The 25,356-nt window shown below is 55.7% G+C and overlaps 2 protein-coding genes across 4 annotated transcripts; both read right to left on the bottom strand.

The window, feature by feature from the left end:
- Nucleotides 1-119: 119 nt before the first annotated feature.
- RHOC (ras homolog family member C) lies at nt 120-9,054 on the bottom strand. Of its 2 annotated transcripts, none has more exons than XM_083878497.1 (6): nt 8,979-9,054; nt 7,448-7,714; nt 1,791-1,948; nt 1,443-1,563; nt 1,017-1,147; nt 120-877 (listed from the first exon to the last, which is right to left on the bottom strand). In XM_083878497.1, exons 2-6 carry the CDS (start codon nt 7,467-7,469, stop codon nt 704-706), a joined length of 606 nt encoding a protein of 201 aa, XP_083734623.1. In that variant the 5' UTR covers nt 7,470-7,714; nt 8,979-9,054; the 3' UTR covers nt 120-703. The 2 variants fall into 2 exon arrangements, with proteins under 2 accessions (XP_083734623.1, XP_083734624.1); XM_083878498.1 differs by having other exon boundaries at nt 7,642-7,714.
- Nucleotides 9,055-11,002: 1,948 nt separating this feature from the next.
- PPM1J (protein phosphatase, Mg2+/Mn2+ dependent 1J) lies at nt 11,003-19,499 on the bottom strand. 2 transcript variants are annotated; one of them, XR_014591785.1, is made up of 10 exons: nt 18,275-19,499; nt 17,480-17,803; nt 16,889-17,001; nt 15,241-15,325; nt 13,597-13,715; nt 13,371-13,434; nt 13,096-13,203; nt 12,803-12,954; nt 11,528-12,542; nt 11,003-11,368 (listed from the first exon to the last, which is right to left on the bottom strand). XR_014591785.1 is itself a non-coding variant. In XM_083878329.1 (9 exons), exons 2-9 carry the CDS (start codon nt 17,732-17,734, stop codon nt 12,395-12,397), a joined length of 1,044 nt encoding a protein of 347 aa, XP_083734455.1. In that variant the 5' UTR covers nt 17,735-17,803; nt 18,275-19,499; the 3' UTR covers nt 11,003-12,394. The 2 variants fall into 2 exon arrangements, 1 of the variants encoding a protein (XP_083734455.1); XM_083878329.1 differs by having other exon boundaries at nt 11,003-12,542.
- Nucleotides 19,500-25,356: the final 5,857 nt, after the last annotated feature.

Below are 25,356 nucleotides of genomic sequence, written 5' to 3'. Positions count from 1 at the left end.
GGGGGCCAGGCAAGTCCCCACCCTGCAGCACAAGGCCCCAAGCCCCGGGCAGGAGCCTGGAGCAGCGAGGGGCACAAAGGGGATCCAGAAGAACACCACACAAGCAAAGTTACAATTACTAAAACACCAGTTTGCATTTATTCTCCCAATTATGCAGTTGGGTTTACTGCTGCCAAGTCCATGACGGAGGCAGACTGGAAGGCGGCAGCACCGGCAGAGCTGGGCACACGTCCCGGGAGGAGCTCCTGGCAGCAGCTGAGCCCAGCTCTGCTCACAGACAGGGCTAAAGCTGCCCAGGCAAGTCTGTAACACTGGTGTGTGCTGCCTGCACAGCCAAGGAGAGCAGGAAAAGCACACCAAAGGCCTGGCACACCCCACACGTGAGTTGTGACTGGCACCTCTTGCTTCCATGGTGCCTGCCCAGAGCTGGGAAGGAGAGCGAACACCACAGCAATGCCCACGGGAAAGGCAAAACCAGGGAGCTCAGTACAAAACAGGGCAACACAAACACCCGGCCCATGGAGAGCAGCAGGTACTGAAGGCACTGGCCCCTCGTGGCCCCCAAATGGCACAGGGACACCCTGCAGGTGTGGGTGGCAGCTCTGGTGCAAAGGGTTCAGGGCAGGCAGTGGCAGCACAAGGTCCTGCTTGGGCCATCCCTCCCGGGGCAAGGCAGGCAGGTGCCGGTGCCAGCTAGGGCTGCTCACAGCAGTGGGCACCCTCTGCGCTTCTTGTTCTTCCGCACCTGCAGCCCAGCTCGGGTGGCCATCTCAAACACCTCCCGCACCCCCTCCTTCGTCTTGGCCGAGCACTCAAGGTAGCCAAAGGCGTTGATCCTGTTGGCCATGTCCCTCCCCTCCTCTGGCTTCACCGGCTCCTAGGAAGCAGTAAAAACAGTGTTTGGAAACACTGCCAGAACACAACAGCAACTGCCATTGGGGCTTCCAGCCCTTCCAGCCAGGATCTGGTAGGGGTAGAGGCGCCTTGCTGGCTGGGGAACCCAGGGCTGTCCCCACCTGCTTCATTTTGGCCAGCTCCCGCCGCGTGTGCTCGTCATTCCGCAGGTCCTTCTTGTTCCCCACCAGGATGATGGGCACATTGGGGCAGAAGTGCTTCACCTCTGGCGTCCACTTCTCAGGGATGTTCTCTACAATAAGCACACGTGGAATCTTGTGAGCTGAGGGGCTCCTACCCCAGTGTCCTCACAACCCCAAGCTTTCCCGTTGGAGCAGGGAGAGCTCACCCCACAGAGAGCATCGTCCTTTCCCACCACCTCTGCCCAGTCAGAAAGTTCCCAGCACTTCCCTGAAGTGCACACAAAGTCAGGGAAGGCTCTGGCAGCCTCAAGGTGCAGCATGGGGGCTTCCCAGACCCCAGGGGGTTCAGTAGCAGCATCGAGTCCTGAGGGAGCCCCAGGTCCCCCCTCAATCCCCAGTCCCTACCGAGGCTATCCGGGCTGTCAATGGAAAAGCACATGAGGATTACATCTGTGTCCGGGTACGAGAGGGGCCGCAGCCTGTCATAGTCCTCCTGTCCTGCTGTGTCCCACAGGGCCAGCTCAACCTGAGAGGGGAGAAGGACATGGCTCAGTGGCTCTGCAGGCCAGGAGAGACAGATTTATCTTCCTCAGGTATAGTTGTGCTCTTCCTCAAACTGGGGCAGGTTCAGGGTGACCCAGAAATGCCGGAGCCATGGGGCTCCTCTGTGCACACAGAGCAATCCTGGCAATAGCCCTGGGTGGTGGCACCGCCAGCATCGAGCAAGGAGATGGGAATGGCAACAGCCCTTACCTGCTTCCCATCCACCTCTATGTCAGCAATGTAGTTCTCAAACACAGTGGGCACGTAGACCTCGGGGAACTGGTCTTTGCTGAACACGATAAGCAGACATGTCTTTCCACAGGCACCATCTCCCACAATCACCAGCTTCTTCCTGATGGCTGCCATCGCTGTGGGGACACATGGGTGCAGCTGAACAGGACAGAGTGCATGGGCAGTTCATGCTCCTGGCCCCTCAAATTCCTGTGCACAACAGCTGGGAGACACAAGGACCTGGGCACATGCCACTGTGAGTATCCAGTGACAGACAGGACAGGGGGTCCCCCAACCCTTGGCCAGACACCCCTCCAGTCTCACACACATCAGCTCATGGGCACCACAAGAACTGGCCTGACTGGAACCATTCACACCCAGCACTGCTGCTGTGGCTGGGAGAACTGTCCCCGCTGTGGTCAGTGCTGGTGGCTGCACGCAGGGACCTTGCGGGAGGTGACAAACCACTCTGCCTTCCCCAGACATCCAACCCTCTCTGGCTTTGCTGTGCTACCACCCAGGTAACCAGGATTTTAGACAACCTCAGAGTTCCACACACATGCTGGGTTCATTTTAAATTATAAATCCTTCAGGGCAGAAACTGTGCTCCAGGTTTCACCTCAGCACACTCACCAGACCCCAAATAATCTGATCAGCAGCTGCAACATGCCAAGCCAAGCTCTTGGAGGTCTGGGCAAGCAGGACTGAGTGTCTGGCACTCAGCACTGGTCTGGCCCCATCCCAGCCTGTCTGAAAAAGGAGCCTTTGCCACAGAACCAAGAGAGCCCATGCCAGTCATCACTCAGCAAACAGAGCTGAAACCCCACAACAAAGCAGCATTCTGCCCCAAGGGAAAAGGATGCAGTTCTGCAAGGAAAACTATGCCTGTGCATCCCTCACTTTCAAAAGGGGTTTACAGCTGAGCCTGAGAACCAGCCAGGACGATGCCACAAAATGCCTGGCACAGCATCTGAATGAGGCATGAGAGAATCAGCCATCGTGGGATCACCTGCCCCTCGAGACTTGTGACCAAAATCTCTTTTCCATCCCTGGAGTCCCAGTCCAAAGAGCCTGACCCACTCCTTACATGCCTTCAGCACATCACCTGTCCCTGCACACATCCTGGGAATGACACAGCTCCCTGTCCCTGCACAGATCCTAGGAATGACACAGGCTGACATGTCAGGGTTAATCCCCGAAAATTCACACTGCTCTGGGGGAAATTACAGGCGACAATGAAACCTCTCCTGAACGCAGGGATGTTCCATGCTTTCCACCTCAGCCCATCCCTCTCCAAACCCTCTGCCCAAGCAGCAGGATGGGAAGGAGCCATTCATGCTGGGAGCCTGGGGAAGGTTCACAGGAAATAACCCCGTGAGAAGGACACACACATCATTATTGATGCACTGAGCTGCAAGCAGTGGGAGCGGATCATGCTGGGATCACTCCAGGAGCACTGGGACCACCTTGGGAAGGCCAGAATATCACAAGCCTGGCCTTTAACCAGGGCACTCATACTGAGCCTTAACAAAGACCAGGAATCTGTCCCTGCCCCAGTGATCCCACCCTCACCCCGTGCCAACAGAAAAGGGAGGAACAGGGTAAAACAGGACTCCAGCTGCATCATAATTAGCTGAAAATGAAGAATTAAGAAATGGGCCTGAATGGCTGACTCGCATTCCAAAGGCAGGCTGCAGACCTACCTGCCTCCTGGACCTGCCTGGCAGGTCACCCTGTCACACAAACCCCGGGGAACCACCCCAGTTTCACAAATCAAACTGCACAAAGGCTTGGGCAAAAGAGAGAGAGTTTTCACCCAGACCAGACCCTGCTGTAGCCATGGACCTTTGTAGGTTCCAAGCATTTTGGCTCACAAGCTGAGGCAGGAATGGTTCATGGCTGCTGAGTGCTCTGGAGCTGTTAACAAAAATAGAAAGCTGGCAACTTGTAAGGTGAGAAGAGTGAGAATCAAGGGCTGCATCCGGAAGGATGTAACACTCCTCAGCTGGGATCCTTGGTGCCAGGCACACAATCCCAGTGCAGCAGCATGTCTAAAGGAAGGTGATGACATTTGTACAACACTGAAGTCAGAGAAAAAAAGAAAAAGGTGCTCCAAAGGGTCCCTTTTAGGGAGCAGGGGCCCTTTTTAGGGAGGCAAGCGCTGAGCACGGAGAGGGAAACAGCTCCTGTCCCTATTCCTCAGACCCTGCTACTCCAGCCTGTCCCAGCTGGGCCAGGCAAACCCACAGTGCCACAGAATCATTGAGGCTGGAAAAGATCTCCAAGATGCACAAGTCCAACCCTAGTTGCAATCCATCCTTCTTGTCTGACCAAAGGCTCATCCTCTCTGCAGCACCATGTCCACAGCGCAGAAAAAGGAGAGCCCAGGGAGAAAAAAACCTGTTTACTTGGACACAAAGCTGCTTTGCCCAGAGCAAAACATGATATGCTGCTTTGTGACTCTGTATCTCCAAGAGGAAAGGCAGTGTGGACCATGCCAATATCTAACCCACACCACCACACAGATAACAACATCTGCATTGTGAGGAGCAGCAGATGCCCAAGGACACAAACACCCACTCCCAGATGGACGCCAGGATCTGCCCAGGCCCAGTCTGCAGACACTGGATGGAAACCAAAACCAACCAGAGTGGCACTGCTGCTGCCCAAATGCTGCCCTGCCCACACAGTGCCCTGCGAGGGGGACGGCAGAGTCCCCAAACTGAGCACAGACACCACACCCAGAGCTCCTTCCCACGGCCTCCAGCGCCCTCCCTGACCCGGGACGGCTCCAGCAGCTCCCAGCCCGGCCCCCGTGGTGACTCAGAGGGCAGAGGCACTGTCCCCACCCAAAATCCCGGCACGATTCATTCCATTACTCAGGAGAGCCATACAGAAATAGCCCATTACTAATCCAGAGCTGGTGTGCAAAGGCGAGCAGGGCAAGGAGGCTGGAAGAGCTGTGAGCCACAGGGGTCAGCTGGGTGCCCCCAGCCGTGCCCTGGAGCCAGCAGCTGGCACGGCACCAATACCAGGTGCCAGCAGCTCTCTGTTCCAGGGGAGATGAGCTTCTTCACCAGGGGATGCTCTTTTGCTCAGCAGGATGAGGCCAGTCCCTGGGATGAGGATTCTGATGCAAAGATCTTTGCACTGTTGCCAGATTATGAGCACATAAAAAGAGTGGAAAACATGAAGACAATTTCATGAAGACAAACAGGGCAATCCCAAGTACAAATGAAGGAGAATTAAGTGACAGCAGCCCTGAGAGGAAGGACTTGGAGCTGCTGGTGGATGAGAAGCTCTACATGACACAGCAGCGTTCACTGGCAGCCCAGAAATGCCCACGTGTGCAGGGCTGATCCCACAGCATGGGCAGCAGGGGAGGGGACAGTTCTGCCCCTCTGTCCCACTCAGGTGAGACCCAACCTGCAGAGGTGCCTCCAGCCCTGGGGTCCCCAACACAGGGACAACACAGAACTGCTGGAGCCAGGCCATGGGGCTGGAGCCTCTGCTCTGGAGCCAGCCTGGGAGAGCTGAGGTGTCCAGCTGGAGAAGAAGAGCAGGCTCTGGGGAGACCTCAGAGCCCCTTCCAGAAGAAATTATTCCCTGAGAGGATGGTGCCACAGCCCTGGCACAAGCTGCCCAGAGCAGCTGTGGCTGCCCCATCTTTGGAAGTGTCCAAGGCCAGGTTGGACGAAGCTTGGAACAACCTGGGATAGTGGAAGGGGTTCCTGCCCATGGCAGGGGGTGGAACAAGATGAGCTTTAAGGTCCCTTCCAACCCAAACTATTTTGGGATTCTATGATAATCTGAGGACAGCTTTACTACAACTGCCATCAGACCAAATGATTAAAGCACACAGTCATCCACAGCAGACATGGAAACTGAGATTTTAAACTCTGTCAAGCGCAAACCACCCCAAATTACAGCCAACGCTGCCCAGCCCATGCTGGCAATCCAAACTGGCAGCTCTGGGGTGTGAGCAGCACTTGCAGGGCCCCGCTGGACATGCCTCCTGCTTATCCATGGAGATAACAAAAGGGAGCAGCAGCTGTGGCAGCATTTCCCACTGCCAAACCCCGCAGGGCTCCCATGCCCATCCCCGCACCTGCTGCTGCAGGCAGGCTGGGCCCACACAGGGATGGCTCTGGGTTTAATCTGTGCCACCACTGCCAGCCCCAGCCGAATCCTGAGCAGGCATCTCCTTCAGCTCACCAAAAGGCTGCAACATGACCCCAGATTGCTCTGTTCTACTTTCCAAGCAACTATTTTAAAGCCATCACCATAAAACAGTCAGGCTCCAGGGCAGCCTTTGTGTTGCTGGTCTCTCCCAGCTTTGTGCCTCAAAATGTGAAGTTCCTGCTGAGCAGGATATGGGGAATTCCTCTGGCAGCAGGATGTGTCCATCATCCCGCGTCTGCTATGGGGACTCAGGAATAGCAGAGAAAGATGTTAATGCTTTGAAGGACTCCAACCAAGAACAGAAATCTTTCAATGAACCTCCTTGGCCAGACTCTACTTCCTAGAGGTAACAGAAGGGTTTTGTTCTAAAGCAGAAATCCCCAAGCACTGCTGACAGCCCCACCCCCGTCAGACCGGTCACACCAGGGATCACAGCCCTGGCCAGAGGCACAGCTCTGAAATCTGGGCAGGGCTGAGGGGGAGAGGGCTGTGCTGGGGGCAGCCCCTTGGCTGGGACACCCCCCCACAGGGATACCCTCAGTGCTGTGGGGCAGTTCCACTACAGAAATGGGTTTAGCAGTTTGGACCCACTGGTACAATGATAAAGTAAGTAAACTTCCAAATTAAAACCCCACAGGAATGCCCACTGTGGGGAATTTCATTTGCTGAGACACCTAAGCCATGGCCGTACAGGACAAATCTTGGCCACTGTTGCAAGCACCAGAGGGACTCTTACTACTGAATCACAGAATCATTAAGGTTGAAAGGCAGAAAAAAATTCGAAGAAGGGCAGGAAGCAAACAGTGATGCCAAGGGGAAATGCAATGGGCAGGGCAGAGCTTGCGCAGATCGCAGCTCAGGACCATCCAAGTGGCTCTGGCTCTGACAAAGCAGCATCTGTAATTTCACACTCATCCAGCTGCTGGGCTGGCCCAGCTGTGCAGTTTGTGCAGCACAGACCAGTCCTCAGCCCTCGCCCAGCCCAGCAACCACCACTGGCACCCAGGGCTGACCCGCACCCACCCACACCACCCCTGCCCACTGCTCCATCCTCCTGCCTCTGCTGCCAAAACCCAGCACCAAGGAAAACGCCTGTATTTACCACTGAGAGCTGCCCAAAACCTTCCTCAGACCTCTAGACCTGCTATATCCAAACAACAAGTGATGGTCAAAATAGGAACTTGACCCAGTGCTTTTTGAGATATTTTTTGAGATATTCTTTGGGCACTACCAGGCAGGCTGGGCTTAACACACACTCCAGCAGCAAAGGGCACCTGTCCAGACCCAGACCCAGAGTAGGGCATCCAGGCTGGCTCATTTTCATTGCTAAATCCCACAAAAAAAAATCCACAAGCAAAAAAGAAAAAGGAACTGGGAACAGAAGAATTTGAAAGCCTAAAAAAAGTTCAAACCACAACTGTTTGAGCATTGTGGGAAAAGCTGCCTGCCCTTACCTCCTTTTCCAAAGGACATCATGCCATGTTCTTATTTTACCTCCTGCAGTAGTGACAGCCTTCCCAGCCTCACGGTAGCACAAGTGTCTTGCTGAAAGCTCCAAATAACATGCCACAATCTCAGCAGATGCCTGAACTTGTGCAACGCCTGCCTGCCCCAGCGCCGACCAATATCTGCTAACACAATTCCTTACTTTTCATGGCAATACGCCTCTCCAGTGCAAACGGCAAGTTGGGAGGTGAGCCTGGTTAAACGCTCCTGATCACCTGTAGGAAGACAGTGATTTGGCTTACTTTCCACTTTTATGTTTCCCTGGAGAAGCTGTAGCTGTCAGGAGCCCGGATGCAAGTGAAAGTCCACAAAATCTCATGCAGTCTCTACCTGAGCTGAGGAGGAGGAGCTGGACATAAACTGAAACTTTGGACTTTGCAAAGTAGAAACAAAATGCAACTGATCCCCATGACACAGAGCCAGCCAAACCGCTACCTCCAGTCTCCAGTTTCCCAAGGGGAACACTTTCCCAGGGATGTCAGCTCGGGGGGCTCAGCCCTGCTCCCAGCCCACCCCACGCAGAGGCAGCCCAGGGATCACAGCCCCCTTCTCCCGGGGCTGTTGAGAGGCCGGGGCTGGGTTTGGGGAGGCTGCTGAGAGACTTGGCTGCCAGACTGCCTGTGCTGGAAAAGGCCACGCAGTCATGCTTTTGGAATGCTCCCCTGCTCCTAAGACATTACACAATTATTTCCCCTCCCCGCAAGCCCCCCTAATATAAATGTTTAAGAATGAGCTCAGCAGTAAGGAAAGGGAACTTTTTTTTCCTTTTTCTGAAGAAAACACAGAGTGGCCACTCCATAAGCAAGGCTGTACGTGGGGACACTGCTGGAGCGGGGGCTTTGGGGAGGGATGTGGGGAGGGATGTGGGATGGGGCAGCAGCCCCCAGGCTCTGATCCCAGCTACAGACACTGCCTGGGAGACAACCGAAAATCGGGACCCACAGCCCAAGCCGCCCGCAAGGGCTGACAAGCCGCAGTCACTGTGGGGTGCAGCTGAGCCACCCTCACCACACCCAGGGACCCCCACCCAGGCACACCCACCCCACCCTGTCCCGCTGGGCCACCCACCCTATGCCCTATTCCCTACCCCTGCCCTGACCCTACATCCCAATAGCCCCACCTTGGAACCCACCCCTTACCAGAATCAGGAACCCCACATCCCACTGGCAACCCCACATCTCAATCCCTCCAATCCCTACGAACAAACCTCTGATCCCAGTTCCCCCAAGCCCCACCAGCAATGACAAAGCCCTGTTTCTCCAGACTCCACCAGTAACTCAGACCCCATCACAACCGGTAATCCAGACCTCAGTTCGCCCAGATCGCAGCTCTGGCCCCACTCCTCACCAGCAGCGCTCCCCACCCCATCAGCATCCCCATTCCCCAGCTGCCCCCTCCAGCACGGACCCCAGCCCCCGCAGAGCCCCCGCAGAGCCCCCGCAGAGCCCCCGCCCCGCCCGGCTCCCCCGGCCCCCGCACCTCTCTCGGCCGCTGCCCCGTCCCGCTCCCCGCTCCGGCTCCCGACTCCGGCCCCGGCGGCTCCGCGCGGCTCCGGGCACCGCCCCGGCCAGGGCCGCCCGCTGGGGGCGGAGCGGGAACGCGGGGCTGTGCCGAGCCGTGCGGGGCTGTGCCGAGCCGTGATGGGCTGTGATGGGCTGTGCCGAGCCGTACGGGGCTGTGCCGAGCCGTACGGGGCTGTACCGAGCCGTACGGGGCTGTGCCGAGCCGTGCGGGGCTGTGCCGAGCCGTGCGGGGCTGTGCCGAGCCGTGATGGGCTGTGCCGAGCTGTGATGGGATGTACCGAGCCGTGCGGGGCCGTACCGAGCCGTGATGGGCCGTGCCGAGCCGTGATGGGCCGTGCCGAGCCGTGCGGGGCTGTACCGAGCCCTGATGGGCTGTGCCGAGCCCTGATGGGCTGTACCGAGCCGTGCCGGGCTGTGCCGAGCCGTGATGGGCTGTGCCGAGCCGTGATGGGCTGTGATGGGCTGTGCCGAGCCGTGCCGGGCTGTGCCGAGCCGAGCCGGGCTGTGATGGGCTGTGCCGAGCCGTGCCGGGCTGTGCCGAGCCGTGATGAACCGTGCGGGGCTGTACCGAGCCGTGCGGGACTGTGCCGAGCCGTGCGGGGCTGTGCCGAGCCGAGCCGGGCTGTGATGGGCTGTGCCGAGCCGTGATGGGCTCTACCGAGCCGTGCCGGGCTGTGATGGGCTCTACCGAGCCGTGATGAGCCGTGCCGGGCTGTCCCACACCGATCCGTCCCGGGCCGTGCCCCTGGCAGCGCTGCCCCCGCCCGGCTCGGGGACACTCGGACCCCCCGGTGTTTCCCCCGAGCCCGAGGCCGCCCCGAGGCCGCTCTGCCGGTCCGGGTTCCCGAGCCGGGTGGGCTGAGCGCTGCAGCCCAAGGCCCCGGTGCCGGGTCAGAGCGGCAGCCAAAGCGCTCCCTTCCCACCGGGACACGGAGCTGGGCCGGACGTGCCCTGTCCCCAGGGTCCCCTGCACAGGGCACGGGCACAGGGACTGTGGTGAGTTGTGCCCCATTAAGGTGACCGCAGTGCCCCTGGGGGGCCTCGGCTCCCCGCGCCCACCGCGGCCGGGAGGACCAGGGGCTGCTCCCCCCGGGACATCCAGCTGCAGGGCAGAGCTCCTGTCCCCCAGCCAGGGAAAGGCAGCTCCAGGAGCCTGGCCCAGGCCCAGGCTCATAAACCGCTGCTATTTTAAGGGCTTGCAGACAATTTTTCTTAATTTATCAAGCCCCAGGCCAGGAGTTGGTTCCAAAGGAAATGTTTCCTTAGTAAAAGAGGGAACCACAGAGGAAGCTTTAAATGCAGCAGCCTCTGCCTCCTTGCCTCATCCAACAGCCGGGCAGTGACCTGGAAAACCAGAGGCGGTTCTCAGCCACCGGCATGAAAAGGAATGTGCTCGGGGAACAGGGCTGTGCAAACAAGTGTGAAGAAAGCATCGGGTGTATCAGGAGTAGCAGACGGCCGTCAGGGAGACGGGGGACAGCAGGGATGCTTCCAGCAGGCAGCCCACCCTCGAGACCCAGGGAGCTGCTGCTTGAGTGCCTGAACTCCCAGAGAGGGACAGTCACATTCCTTGGAGCCGCAGCCTGCCCCTTCCCTCCCCCACCGACAGGAAAACCATTTGCCTTTTCTCCCTTCCATTCCATGTGTGATGTTTCTGTCCCCACCAGACTGGCCACTGCTGCCACCCCCCAGCCAGACCAGGGGTCCAGGACCCCCAGGCAGCCCCACGCTGAGAGAGGCAGCACACCAGTGGTTCCCACTGCCCCCGGGCGCTGCATGGACACTGCATGAGCCCTGACCAGTGCCAAGGGCAGATGGACAGCACCTCACATGGCTCTGCGCAGGCCTGTTTGCCTGCCTACATAAATTAATCAAAGCTAATTGGCTTTTCAGTAAGTCTTCTTTGCAGGAACTCTGCAAAGAAAGGCTTTGAAGCAGGACTGCAAGTGGCAAAACCTTTATTTAAACACACAGTGCTACACAAGGACAGGCTCCCGGCTCCAGCGCCCCTCCCTGCTCCCTTCAGCGTGGATGCCAACAGGTTCCAAATTTCTGCACAACTTTCCCTTTCCATTATGTGCACCCAGTTTATTTACATCTCACTGGTTACAGGAGACAAACAACATTCACCAGAGGTGACACTTGACAAGAGCTGGTTGCACCCAGTGACAGGACACAAACCACTGGTGCCACAGAGCCTTTCCCAAACAAGAGACCATGGCCCAGCCCTCCCCATCCCCACAGTGCCAGGATGGGACAATCCCTCGTAGTTTAGGAGGATGCAACACTCTGCAGAGGTCTGGGAAATGGATGCTCCAGGTCAGAGACATGTGTGATGCAAAAATCCTGTGCAGAGATGAACTGCTCCAGTTCCCCTCTGCATTGAGATCTTTAAGGAAAACATGGGAGCTGTCTTTCCCTGCCCTGGTCACACCAAGCTGCTTTTACTGTGGGTTCCCAGCCCTGGGCTAAGCAGATCCAGTGCAGTTAAGCTGTTAAGCTCACCTGAATAGGGCAGCTCTGTGTGAGGCTGCTAACTCAGAACGACTCCAAAATACAGACATACATTCGTAGACACCTCACACCAACAAAGGATTTAGACATTTCCAGCTCAGCTCTCCAGTTAATAAATAACTGGCTCCAGAAGCACTGCAGTGATCCAAGGCACGAGAGGATGGGGGCAGAACCTGTGGCAGAGCCAGGGCTGGTGCAATGGCTGATCCCTCCTCAGGACTCTGGGTGCACAGCAGAGCTTGGTCACTGCTCCAATCTCCCGGACTGGAGACTGAGACAAGGTCCCTGACAGAATGAAGGTGTGTGGGGCTGAAAACTGGGAGCACAAGGCTGAGATGGCCATTGTGGGGCCACAACTAGACTTGGGCCAGGCTGAGCATTGCCCAGCTGCCCATGGGACTTTAGTCCCAGTCACATCCCATCTGAGCCCCAGCTCCCAGCCCCAGCAGCAGCTTCAGTGTCACTGGCCAAAGCATCACAGGGCAGGAGACAGGAGGGGACTGCAGCAGGTGTGACTGCCTCAGCAGCCCCCAAGCTGTCACACAGCACAGCCATGAGGCAAAGGACATGCTGAGGAGCCAAGGAGCCCTCAGGCTTTTCACAGCATTGAGGAAGTAGCAGCATAAAAACATCCTTCAACCCCAGTGTTCATTCTCCGTCCAAGGCCTCTCCATCTCTGCCTGGGACTGGGATGCAAGCAGGTGGAGGGGGATGCTCTGGACAGGAGCACAGACTGAGGCTCTTGCAGCTGGCTCAAAAAACAAGTGCTTAGAGTAGGGGTGGCCTTGAGGCAGCGTCAGTGTCCCGCTGGTCTCCACCCAGGCAAGGTGAGCCCAGCGGCCCCAGGCTCATTCAGCATCACGTGTAGTTGCCGGGGCCACCCAGGGGGATGACAAAAACAGAGATGTCGTCGCCAGAGCCCAGCTTGTCATTGGCCAGCCGCCAGCCCCGCTCCTTGAGCACTCCCCGGGACCGCACCACCAGCTCCTGCGCCACCATGGTGTACCTGGAGGCACAGCAGAGAACGGCTCAGCAGTGACCCCAGAGCCGCTGGGGCAGCGTCCTGGCAAGGAGGGAGAAGCTGGAGCAGCTAGAGGAAAGGAAAGGGCCCCTTGGAGGGATCCAGGCTCAGATATGCACATCCAGGGGAGCAATGCGTGCTGTGGAGCCCAGAGGGATGCGTGGCCACAACGCTGCTCTGAGGAGCAAGGCCAAGGGGAGGTGGTGGAGGGTACATGCCTGGCCCCCTGCCCACTTGCAGCTCACCTGCATGGGTCATTTGGCTCGTAGCTCATCAGCACCTCCATCACCACACCAGCCACCTCTTTGTCATTGGTGACATCCCAGAGCCCGTCGGTGCCCAACACCAGAACATCGTCAGGGCAGTGCTCATACTGCGTGAGGTCATAAACCCTGACCTGGCAGGACACAGGGCAAGATGCAAGCGTGAGAGGCAGAGAGCCAGAGGAGGCTCCTGTTACACTGGGCATATCGTGGATCTGGTCCTGTTGAGTGGCTCTGGCCATCGCAGGAACCCCTGGGCTGACAGCCAGGCTTACCTCGGGGAAGCAGGACAGGAAAGGTTTGATGTGGATGTTGGAGCTGAACACCTTGAGGTCGTGGTCTCCCAGGCCTCTCGTGACCCCTATTGTGGCCATCATCCGAGCCTGGAGAGTGGTGGAATCAAAAGAGAACTTTGAGCAGCTTTATCTCCAGCTCCATCCCCAGCTCAGAATTGGTGATGACAGCACTAACAAAAGTGGGCTGAAATCCCCCAAAACAGGGAAAGCAGGCAATAAACCACCCCTGCCAAGCTTCTGACACAATGCTTTACCTTTTTACCTTCCCCAAAAATAAGTGGAAACTTCAAGTCATCCTCTTCTATCTTTTTGTAAGCCCTGGTTGAAATAAGCCAGAGACAAGGTGTCAGCAGTTGAAGGCTTCCAGCACTGAGCACCCGGGACCTGGGTACCCAGAGCCCCCTGCCCTGTGGGATGGGATGCCAGGGATGAGCAGCCACCACAGCAGGACCCCAGTGCCACCAGCAAGTTGGGGGTTACCAGCCATTCATGTTCTGGTCCCTGTAGAGCATCTTCTTCCCCAGCTCCTTGGGCTGGATCCTGCGGGGGAACTCCAGGTGCGTGAACTCCTTCCCCAGCAGCTCGGGCCTGAGCAATGCCTGCAGGAAGAAGTGTCGGCTCAGCCATAGGGCTGGGAGAGTGGGATCTGTGGATCCAGCCCTGCTCAGAGGAGGATCCACCATCCACCAGGACTTTGGCTACAACATTCTGTGCTGGGAGAACTTCGGCTGCTCCGGAGCCACTTGAACAGGTGCTGGTAAAGCAGCTTCAAACCACCCACCTGTGCTAAGCCAGAGGGGAAACAAGCTGAGGACAGCCATGCCAGCACTCAGCAAGAAGGTGAAGCTTTTGCACAGAGAGTTTTGGGAAATAAGGATCTTCAAAAGGGATCAAGCAATCAAACCCCAGCAAATTCCAGGAGAAGCTGGAATTTATCCAGAAGGAGTCATAGCTGCAAACCTCCCAGGATCCCAGGCTCAGTGCAAGGCATGGCACTCACCCAAGGAAGACTGACAGGTCTTTTCTGAAACAGTGCCCTGGCTGTGACCGTGACAAGGATGAGCAGCAGCAGAGCCCTGGCCAGGGCAGCCCCAAGCCCTCATGGAGCACAGTGTGAAGGGGACTGGGAACAGGGAGTGTTGGAAAATGCCAAAGGGAAAAGAACAGCAGGAAGAGGAGATCCCTTGGGAAGATGGGGTGGCAGGGGCTTGGTTCAGAGGCGTGGAGACCCCCAGCCCACTCTGGGAGAGTCCTGAGGCAGGGCATCTTGTGGCAGAGCAGCATGTGCCTGTCCCCAGCCTGCATCCTGCCCCTCACAGCCAGCTGAAGAGGATTCTGATCACAGCAGTTTCTACTTCTCGGTCATTCAAAAATAGATTCAAGAAAAAAACACTTCAGTGTTTTTCCAGGTACATTGCAAGCCAGGAAATTTCATCCAGCAAGACCTTCTCCAACACAAACTCCTCCTCCCCTGTGCTGCCCTCAGAGAGGTCTTTATAACCTTAAAGAGACTCCCTGGGTGGCACCAGAGAATTCCTCCAGGAGAGGGACAAGGAGCTTTCAGGGCGAAAGACAGAAACCCGTTGGCACACGTCAGCTCCAATGCTCCAGGGAGCAGCCAGGGAAGAAAGCAGGACTGAGCAGGAGCACTGCAGCTCCTCTGACAGTGAAAGGGAGCACGATGGATGGAGGGAAGAGAGCTGCTCTCCTCCAGGTCACAGGAGCCCAGGCAGGGGATGCTCCCTGTTCCCTGGACAGCAACAGGACAAGATGGACCAAACTGGTGCCATGCAAACGTACCAATCCAGCCCCATGCCAAAAGCTGGGCTCTCCATGTCCCAGCTGTGCCAGGCTCGCAGTCACAGACCCTCACACTGAGCCCACAGCAAACCAGGGCTCTGCCAGCCACAAGATGCCCCATGCCAGCTCCCTGCATCCCAGTGCCTCTTCTCATCCCAGGGAGCAGTCTGGGATGGATAAGTGCCAACAGCAGGTCTCAGCCATGGGGCTGCCCTTGGGTCCAGAATCCCCCCACGGCAGCAGCCCAGCAGGCAACACAGGGAACTGGGAAGAGGCCAGGAGGTGTTTCAGCAGGAATGAGGTTAGAAGAAAAGTCTTTCTTACTAAAAACTGTAGCCTCTGCCTCTCTGTCTCTGGAGTAAACTCCCTGGACATTGGAATGATTTCCCCATTACGGATGATAATGGCCCTGCAATGAAACATGGAAGGATGAGATTAGAGAGAAGGAGACTTGGCTGAGGAGCTGTGCCTGGCTCTCCAGGGCTGATTCCCAGAAGTGGTGCAACCCCTTCCCCTCTGCTGCCCACCCTTTTCCCAGCCTGAGGTGGGAGCTGCTTCCTGGATTCACTGTCCCCCTGGGCAGAGCACGGCATCCCTCCCTCCTGTGCAGGAGGGGGACAGGAAGGAAGGGAAATGGGAGAGAAGCATGGGGCAGAGAGGAATGAAGCAGACCAAATCAAAGGATAGGATATGGTTAGAAAAGGAGCATCACAAAGGTGGGGCACCATCCTTTAGAGGGGAGCTGCCGGGGCAGAAATTGCCTGCAGCAGGACACAGGTGCACATGCCCATCCCACACCAGCACTGTCACTTGCTGCTGGGGCTGCTGTTACAGTTTAATGTCTCAAAAAAACATAAAGGTCTGATTATGAGATGTTTCCAGATGTCATGGTAGGGTCAAGGATCTCCAAGACTGGTGTCTGTGAGTCTCCTCCAGTGATGTAAGGCCAGGCTGAATTCAGCTCTGGCAATGTTTGATACCTGAGAAGGCAACACAGACTGTTACCCAGTGTCACAGTTACAACCTCAGGACCCTGTGCGTGCTGCCATCCTGCATGGCTGGTGCCTGGCTGCTGCTGCCATGGAGGGGGACCTGCATCCACAGAGGTATGAGGGATCTCCTCCTTCTCTGTCCCAGAGCTGGAGGTACATCCAGTCTCAGAAAATTGACCAGAGCCTGTATTTGCTGGTCTGACATTGCTGAGGACAAGGCAGCCTGCAGTAAATACCCAGAGCAACTGTAGCTTGGAAATGTTCAAGGCCAGGTCGGACAGGGCTTGGAACAATCTGGTCTAGTGGAAGGTGTCTGCAAATGGCAGAGGGTGGAACAAGATGAGGTTTAAGGTCCTTTCCTATCCAAAACATTCTTTGATCCAATGATAAATACAGGGCAGTTCAAACCAGCTTCACCTGCAGTCTCACTTTAGTGTAAGGTGGACCTTCTGCCATTGCTTGTGGGTATGGGCACACACATGTGCAGTTACAGTAGCCCACCCCTGTAAATACATATGGAAATTAAAATTCTTGGGCTCCAAGCTCCCACTGCACGTGTCTGCACATAGATTTGTGTCCTTCTCCTGAAACAGGTCACTGTTATGAAGTACATTCTAAAATTACTTCTTGCCCATTTTTGAAAGCTTTGCTGAATGCAATTTCTGGTGCCAGCAGCAGAGGCCAGGCTGTGGTCCAGAGCCATCTGGGTAGCAAAGAGGATGTTGTTAGGAAGGAAGGGAGCACATCCCAGATTTTGGGAAGCAATTCTACAGCCCTGTCTGTGCACCCAGAAAGCACAGAGATCACAGCAGGGTACATTGACCCCAGGGCATGGAGCAGGCAGGGGATGACTCTGCCCAGTTCTGCCACCTTCACCCTCCCCTAGACAGGGATGAAGCTGGGTGTTCCTCACCAGCCATGCCTCTGGGGTGTCCCCAGTCACTGAGCAAATGGTGAGGGCTGCGCTGTGGGGGCTGTACCTGCTGTCCCCAGCGTTGGCCACGTAGAACTTGCCCATGAGGTAGATGGCAGCCAGGGCACAGCAGCCCCCGGGGAGGTGCTGGGACGCCCGCTCCCGCTCAATCTGGTCGTCCTGGGGAGACACAGAGGCTGCAGGGTAACCCCAAATAGCACCTGACTGCTCCAACAGCACCTCACCTCCAGATGGGAAGCCAGGGGGGTACCTTTCCCCACACAGCCATGGAGTGGCTGTAGGGTTTGGGGGATGGAGGTCTTGTGGGGCAGCCAGGGATGTGGTTTCACAGGGGCAGTGGGACAGGCAGGAAAGAGCAAGACAGGAGGGGAGTAGGTGGGCCTTCTGGAACAAAGTGTAATGAAGCCTTCTGCACACACACAGAGGCCTGGAGCCCAAAGCCTCTGCATTCTCAAAGCTCAAAATGCGAAGCATCACAGAACCCTCTCTGAGATCACCAGGCTTGGAGCCCTCTCTGCCATCCCCTCCTTGCTGCAGAGCTGCCTTTTACCAGTGGGGTCAAGCCGATGCAGACACAGACAGCAAAAAGGTGCTCCCAGGGGTGCCCTAGATGATCCCACAGGCAGAGGATCCTCACCATGTGCTTAAAGGCGTTCTCAATGGCACCGATCACCAGGCTCTCATGGGACACTGCTTTCTCCAGGTGAAACCGTGGCACAGCATTGTTTGGGACCTCCCCATGGTCCTCTGTAGAGGACACCTGGTTTGGCTCTGCAGAACCTGCCCTTGTGTCATGCGGGAGGCAGATGGGAGGTGGGGAGGGGTCCTGCAGGATCTCCACAAGGTCCCGGAGCTGCTCACAGATGTGCAGGTGGAGCCTCTCAGATGCCATGACAGCAGCACCACTGCCTGCATGGCCATCAAACAAGGCCCAGTAGTGGAAATAAAAACCTTTCCTGCCCTGCAGGGAGAAGAGGGACGGTTAAATGAGCCTGCAAGGAAGGGAATAGGATGGGAGAGTCAGAGCAGCTGGGGCCACCAGCTGAGGACAGTGACACAAGTCTCACAGGTCTCAGTGCAGGCAGGAGCAACGTGGGCAGCTGACCAAGGGTATTGGGACACACCTGATCCCTGGCTGGAGCCCACCCCAGATACCTCATGCCTCTGGCAGCCTCCAGGGAAAGGGAGGCACCACGGCACCAGCACAGCAGCCATCTCTGCAGCCCACCAGGGCACGGGGGCCACTGGTCTCCCTGGGCCAGCCAGCCCTGCTGTAGTCACACAGGGATGGAGGATGGTAGCAGCAGGCAGAAAGAAGGGCCACAAACCAAGGGAATCCCCAGTGTGCACATTGCCACGTGTCCCATCTCATGCCCTGCTGCTGGGCATCTTCTCTGTCGTGTCCCTGCTTGTGAACCACCACAGCTCTCACCCCATCCAGCTCCCCGGCGCCTTCCCTGGATGACAGCCAGCCCCTTGGGCTGGGCCTCTGCTCCACAAACACCACCTCACAGCATGCCTGGTCCTCATTGTGCTGGCTCTTCCCTGCATTTATCACCCTGCCAGGAGGAAAAAAGATATAAAGGCCCTTTCTTTCACATCATGTTCCAGCAAACACCATCCCGCAGCACCTTTCCCCCCCCCCACCCCTCCACTCATGTCCCCAGGGATGCCGTGTACAGGTGCTCGTGTCCTGTCCCAGGTGTCCCAGACCATTGTGTGGGTTGATGTGGGTCCAGTGGGGAGCAGTTGTCCACACACCTACCAAGGGAGGTGACAACTGGGTTTGCTGAAGGTCCCTAGTACTGCCCCAGGCAGAATAACTGCCCCAAAACCTGCATCAGCCTCAAAAACACACCCCCAGGACACACCAAGAAAATCACAGCCTCACCCACGTCCCACCCCTCTTGGAGGGAGCAGGGCCTCAAGGAATGAGGGGAGAAGGTGATGATGATGATGATGAAAATGGCAGAACTTTTGCAAAAAGATTCACACTGACTTTTTCCAGCCTGTGTTGACACAGCAGATTTCAGGTCTAGATTGCAGACCCTGCTAGCAGGATGAAGCTCTAAACACAGCACGGTGATTTCTCTTTGGGCAGACCCTCCAAGTGGTCCACAGAAAGAACTCTTGGAACACCGAAAAGTGGATTTTTTTCACTCTAGGTACTCCTACCCCACTATTTCCTGGGGAAAAACAACACCTGATAAAGCTCTCTAGGATATGGGAAGATCAGCCCGAGGAAGGGATGCAGGAGTGGACTGACAGCACTCAGCAGCAAAAGCCTTCAAACTCTGACCTTCCCGCCCGCTTTCACTTAGGGCTGAAACTCGCAGCTACTGAAAGAAGACAACCAGGTCCTTGAAGGGGGAGTCTCAAACAGTCTCATTTCCAAAAAAGCCCCAGCTCCCTGCTCCCCCCGAGTCCTGCCAGAGGCGCCGCAGCTCCCTCGCCCTCGGCACCCATCGGTGACAGCGGGCGTTGTGCAGAAAGCGCAGAAAACAAAACGGGCAGAAGAGCCTGAACCCCTGGTGGGTCGGTAAGAGCACAACCCCTGGCTGATCCCACCTCGGGCATCCACAGCGCCCGCTCCTCGCTGCTGCTGCTGCTGGAAAAGGGACAGACGCAACTCAACGCCCTCCGCGACCCATTTTCGTCCCCAAGGTCCCCGGGCGGTGCCACCCGGCCCTCCCCGGGCTGCAAACCCGCCCCGGCCCCGCTCACTCGGCGTATCCCGTTCTCCAGGGCAGGCGGCGCCGGCCGTCCCGGGGGCTCTGCACGGCCCGGCCCGTGTGGTCATCGGCGCGGCGCAGCTCCTCGGGGGTCAGCTGGAGGAAGGCCGGCCGGCTGAAGGCGGCTGGCGGCGGCGATCCCCGGCCGGGCCCGGCGCCCCGCGGTTCTGCGGGGGGCTGCCCGCCCGGCCCCGCGCCCAGCCCCGCCGCCAGCTGCGCCACGGCCGCGCGCACCCGCAGCAGCATCCCCAGGCCGGCGAGCGGAGCCGAGCCGGACCGAGCCCAGCAGGCCGAACCGAGCCCAGCCCAGCCCCCGCCCCGCCCCGCCTCCCGCCCCGCCGCCGTGCGGGGGGAGAACCGGGCGCGGCAGCAGCGCCTTAGCGCGGACCCGCATCGCCCGCCGTTATCCCGGAGCCGGGGGAGAACGGGCCCGCCCAGGGGATGGGCCCCCGCCGTTATCCCGGAGCCGGGGGAGAACGGGCCCGCCCAGGGGATGGGCCCCCGCCGTTATCCCAGAGCCGGGAGAGAACGAGCCCGCCCAGGGGATGAGCCCCCGCCGTTATCCCGGAGCCGGGGGGGAACGGGCCCGCCCAGGGGATGAGCCCCCGCCGTTATCCCAGAGCCGGGGGGGAACGAGCCCGCCCAGGGGATGAGCCCCCGCCGTTATCCCGCAGCCGGGGGAGGTGGAGCTCGAGCTGTCCCGGGGAGGGACGCGGCGCCCCGCCGGTAGCCCCGGCGACACGAGCCCATCCCGGCGCAGAAAATGCTCCAGGAAAGTCTTTTCCCGGCTGGAGGTGGGGCTGCGGGGCGACAAATCGCATTTTGCCGATTTTCCCGGCTGGACAGTGCCGGGACTCCAGCAGAGCCGCCTGCTCCGGGACAACATCCCGGCCCGGCGCCGGGCGCTCTGTCCCCGCTCTGGAGCTCAGCACCCACGCCCGGCCATTCGGGCTATTCATACCCGGGACGCGCCGCGAAAGGGCACAGAGCCGAACCTCTCCCTCCCTTTCACCCAGGATGCTGCGCTCCAGCGTGAGCAGGATGCGGATTTAGCTGATCCAGAACAGCACATCCTCCCTGGCCGGGAGGGGAAGAGTCGCCGGGTAAACGCCATCCCTTGCACAGCCCCTCCCTGCCTTTGGGCTCCTGACAGCAAACAAACAAACAAACAAACCCAAACAACGGTACTTGCCTGCGGTAAAGGAAAATTGAGGCTGTTTCTTAAAATTTGTGTGCCCCAGTGCCTCAGTTTCACAGAGGAACCACCGATTCCTGTCAACACAGGGCTTTTGCATTGGAAGTTTCAAGCAGAAGCAGCACTGAGAAACCCTCCAGGCTTCAGCCAGAGACCTTCAAACTGCGCCAGATTATTAATTAGGATCACAGTACAGAAGTGACTCGGTAGTACCTGTATTCCCACCTTCTAACCCCAAGATTTAAGATCTTCAGTACATTTTAAAGCTCTTTCAGTGCCCTTCAGGACTTGATCTAGTGGGCAGCATCTCTGCCCATGGTGGGGAGTCGGAAATAGGTTGTTTTTAAGGTCCCTTCCTGGGGGGTTGGAAATAGGTGATCTTTAAGGTCCTTTCCAAACCAGCCCTTCCAGAACCCCTCTAGTCCCTCTCCAGCAATCACGGGTACTCCCCCTCAGCTCCTGATGCCTTTCGTGTCCAGCTGCAGGTCACACATGGGGTGCTCTTAGATATCGAGTGCACTATTATGGTGTTATTAAGGCTGAAAATCACTGGATTCTCCAGTGAATGTGTCTCCCCGCTGTGGGACTGCCACTCTGCCCGTACTGCTGAGTCACCAGGACGCTTTCCTTGGAAAGAAAGAATTGGCAGTTTCCAGACTGACTCCTGTGACCCTGCTCGATATTTGTTATTTCCGTTATGTTGAGCACGGCATGGAAAGAATGTCTGACAAATAAACACGTTCCTGCAGGAATGCTCCCTGAAACAATGCGGTGCTGAAGACTGTTTTCCAAGAAAGAGGGCTCCATTTCCCCCCATTCATCCTGCCAGACAGATCCATGTGAAGTTTTCTTCTTATCTGCGAGGCTGATCTTCCTCTTCACAAGGTTTGCCTGGCACAAGGCCTGGGGATGCAGATGTCACAGACTGAGTCAGACTAAAGAGTTGGGGACAGGCCAACGCCAGTAAAGAGCCACTTTGGGTGTCAGCAGCTCTGCCCTTGGCCCTTCCTGTCCCTCTGTGTTGTGGTTTGAAAGCAAAACGAGTGAGAGGCTCCAAGTCAGAGATATAATTTAATAAGAAGAAAGGTAAAAACGTAAAAATAAAATAAAATAAATGCAATAACACAAAGGATCACTGACAGAGTCAGAACACACCCTGAGCAGGGTGGGGGGAGCAGTCCAGGTGAGGGGCTCTTCCTGAAGCAGTGATCCCACAGAAAGGTCTGGGAGCTCTGCTCCTCTGGGAATCCAGTGGGTAAGTGCCCTTGCACTGTCCCACATACCAGCTTATATCCAGGTGAGAATGCTTGGCTCCTCCCCCTGGGCAGAGCATCTCACAATAGCATGAGAAGTGTGAAATGGGTCCTTGATGGCCCATTAACAGAGATAACCCCTGGAGGGAGTTACCTGTGACTCATGGGCCATTAGCAGAAGACACCCCAAAAGTCATTAGCAGAAGAGGCAGGGGGCTTGGGAAAACAGTAGCCCACCTGGTTTCAACAGTTCATGAAGATGGTGATAGAATAAATACTTTGTGTACATCCTACACTGCAACCCAGGACACTCTGGGAGTCCTGCCTGGGATGCTCATGCTCTCCCTGTCTCACCCAAAGTGTCCCTCCCTGAGCACGGGGGTGTCAGGTACTCCCTCATCTTCCATGGGCACAGCTTCAGGTGAAGCTCCAACTCCAGCGTGCTGCCATGATAAACAGTGATTCAAAAATTACCAACACAGGAATTAGCCGTAAATTATGCTATTTTAGTTAATTTCTCACTCAACTGCTTAGCATTGAAAAAGCCTTTCTGTTTCATCTTTCATCTACGTTGCTGAGCCCTGGAGGAGGTAGGATGGAGCCAGGGATTTTTCTTTGTGAAAGAATGACATGTTGGTAGCATTTAAGCCAGAACAGAAGTAAATTAAACATCAAGATCATAAAAGTAACAGAGGATGTTTTAAAACAGGCCCTTGCAGCAGTGCATTAGTTGTCTGTAGAGTCTGAGTGTGTAATGAGTAATATATTAATTTATAATTAGCATAATACAGTGAAGCTCAGCAAATAGCTCTGTGCACTCTGGAAAATTCATCAACGAAAGAAGCAATTCTTAACGGTTTCCAAGGTTTGTGTGTCCTCTGTAATTGGGAACTTCAGCATTTATTTTTATTTTTTTGAAGGGATAATTTGATTGCAACCATAAATCTTTATTCCCTGTCTGTTTCTGCTGGAGTGCAGAGAAGCCTTTGGAGGGTTGCTGCTCTGGGTATGTCTGTGACCTCTCTGCAGGTGAGTACATCAGTGTTTTGCAGAGCAGATGACCTGGATTTGGTGCAGATTCCCAGAGGGTTTTACCCTTTCCTCTCCCTCCTGCAAAGGGGAGGGGGGAAGGAGGTGCATTAACCTCCTTGGGTCACTTGGCTTTTCCCCCTCTGCTGCTTCAAAATCTTCCGTGCCATTTTCATACCTCCCAAAGGACCTTCATTCACAATGCTGCTCTCTAAGTCTTCTGGAGCCTCCTGCTCTCATTTAATATTACCTGGCAGTAGAAATACAGAAGAAGAATAATAAATGTATAGCAATAACAGTCACTGGAATTTACCGAGCCTTTGGGGAACTTACTTTTCAATTTGGAAGCTCAGCCCCACATTCCAGACAATGCAGGGAGGAGGACTACTCCCTGCTTTTGCAGCAGTGCCCAGGCTTCCCAGAGATCCTCTCCCCGGCTGGGAATCTGCACTGAAATTCCCTGTTGTCAGCAAAACCTTGTGAAAAGGGAACAAAATCCTCAGAGGTGGATACCCGGTGCTGAAACAGCCTGGAGGCACTGAGGCCTCCTCAGATGAAGAGGATAAATAAACGTGAATCTTAACACAGTGATCCACTGAAAACAGGGTGTGATAAATCTTCCCCAGGAATAAAATGTCAGGAGTTCTGCTTTTTCCACCTTTAATAAAATAATTTGTACCCTTCTGCCTATTGGCAGCTGTAGATAAGTTGATTGCAGTGAGCATTTGAAGTCTTCTGACATGTCCATCTGCCTTTGCATAACCATTAGCCCCTAACCCTTCTTGTACCCTAAGCCCCAATCCATGAGTTTCCTTCCTGAAAAAGAAAAAGAGCTGGTTGCTCACCTGGAAGGCACAGAAGGATTCCAGGCATGTGACAGATTTCTTACATGGGAGCAGGATTTATCACTAAGAATATGTCAGGAAACATTGCTGGAGTTTTCTTGGGCAGCTCCTTTCCTTTCCAAACTTGGCTTGTTATGGATACTGGAAACTTGGGTCCCCTCATCCAGTAAAGTACTGGGCTCCTTGAGGAGTCACAGCCAGGGCAGAGGGCAAGGCTGGAGGCTGCTGCTGCACACTGAGTAAGAAGTCAGGATGATGATGAGAAGGAATAACTGTGTTTACTTCCAGCAGAATTTAAATTAAACCAGTTTTACTGAAGTCTTAATTCCTCCCCTGTATTTAAATGCTGTGATCTGGAAAGTAACAAGTGTATATTTCTGTATCATTACATCAATAAAGAGCTGGACTTTTGTAGGCTTCCTTATTAAATAATCTGGCCTAATTTAATTGGAATTTGGCTGGTGTGGAAAATAGCTTTGATTTAATTTGCTCTTGATCATTCCACTAAAACTTTGTGATCTGAAAGTAGTATGTTTGTATTTACTTATCACAGCACTAGAGACCTGCATTGGCAGGCTCCTAATCAAATTACCTGATGAATATAAACAGCAGATTCAATTTAGTTTCATATTGATTTTTGTCATTATTATTGAAACCCTCTGATCTGAAGAACGAGATGCTTGTATTTCCTTAATATCTTATTACTGGGGTTTGGGTTAATCTTATAGAGCTTTTCCTTTTTCTTTTGAGTCACCAAGTCTAACTAATTGGAATTTAATATATGGCAATTTTGACTCTATAAAAGGGGAAAAGGAACTCAGTTTCCTAGGACAAAATAGCAAAGTAACCTATTCTTGTCAGGGGCTGGGGTACTCTCCCCTGGATGCCCATGTGCATTTTGGGGGCTGTGGGTCCCCCAGGACTGGTGGGTCACCCCAGGGCATCCACCTTGCCCCCTGTCTGGTGCCCTGGGCAGGCTGCCCCAATGTGGCACTTGCCTGGGACTCACAGCAGGCCCTTTCCAAGGGGAGGGAGAGGGGATGCACAAAGCCTTTGGGATCCCACGGAAAGCAAATGGCTGGGAAATTTACAACCTGCCCACATATGTTCCTCTGAACAGCTGCTGTTCACCCGTAACTCAGCTTGGTCCTGGAAATGATTCCACACTTTCAGCTGAGCAGTGGGGTGGAAGGCCCAGGAGCGAGCAGTGAGCTGTCTTCAGAAACCAAAGGCTTTCATCAACGTGCAAACGGGTTTGAACAAAGCAACAAAAATGAGTGCGTGTAACTTCAGCCTCTCATCTCAGCTGTGCTGAGGTTGCAGGTCTAATTCCCGGTGACAATTGCGAAAATTTAACCTTTGCTTTTGCTGTTTGGTGTTTTAAAGCTTGTTGCTGCCTATTTCGAGCACAGCCATGCAAGCTGTGCCCTGGGGACACACCAGGAGAGGTTTTCTAGACA

This window comes from Zosterops lateralis (genome assembly GCF_965231275.1).
Source record: "Zosterops lateralis genome assembly, chromosome: 26".
NCBI classification, from domain to species: domain Eukaryota; kingdom Metazoa; phylum Chordata; class Aves; order Passeriformes; family Zosteropidae; genus Zosterops; species Zosterops lateralis.
Note: the sequence above shows the minus strand (reverse complement) of the source record. Positions and strands in the feature narration are given on the sequence as shown.

What these genes read in the sequence shown, in the direction of transcription:
- RHOC (XM_083878497.1), bottom strand. Translation starts at nt 7,469, where the DNA reads ATGATGTCCTTTGGAAAAGGAG. An exon ending in TGACAGCCCGGATAGCCTCG is followed by an intron (nt 1,148 to 1,442) that starts GTAGGGACTGGG and finishes TGCTTATTGTAG; the next exon opens with AGAACATCCCTGAGAAGTGG. An exon ending in AGCTGGCCAAAATGAAGCAG is followed by an intron (nt 878 to 1,016) that starts GTGGGGACAGCC and finishes ACTGCTTCCTAG; the next exon opens with GAGCCGGTGAAGCCAGAGGA.
- PPM1J (XM_083878329.1), bottom strand. Translation starts at nt 17,734, where the DNA reads ATGGCATCTGAGAGGCTCCACCTGCACATCTGTGAGCAGCTCCGGGAC. An exon ending in GGCAGAGGCTACAGTTTTTA is followed by an intron (nt 13,716 to 15,240) that starts GTAAGAAAGACT and finishes TTCTTCCTGCAG; the next exon opens with GCATTGCTCAGGCCCGAGCT. An exon ending in TTTTTGGGGAAGGTAAAAAG is followed by an intron (nt 13,204 to 13,370) that starts GTAAAGCATTGT and finishes ACCACTCTCCAG; the next exon opens with GCTCGGATGATGGCCACAAT.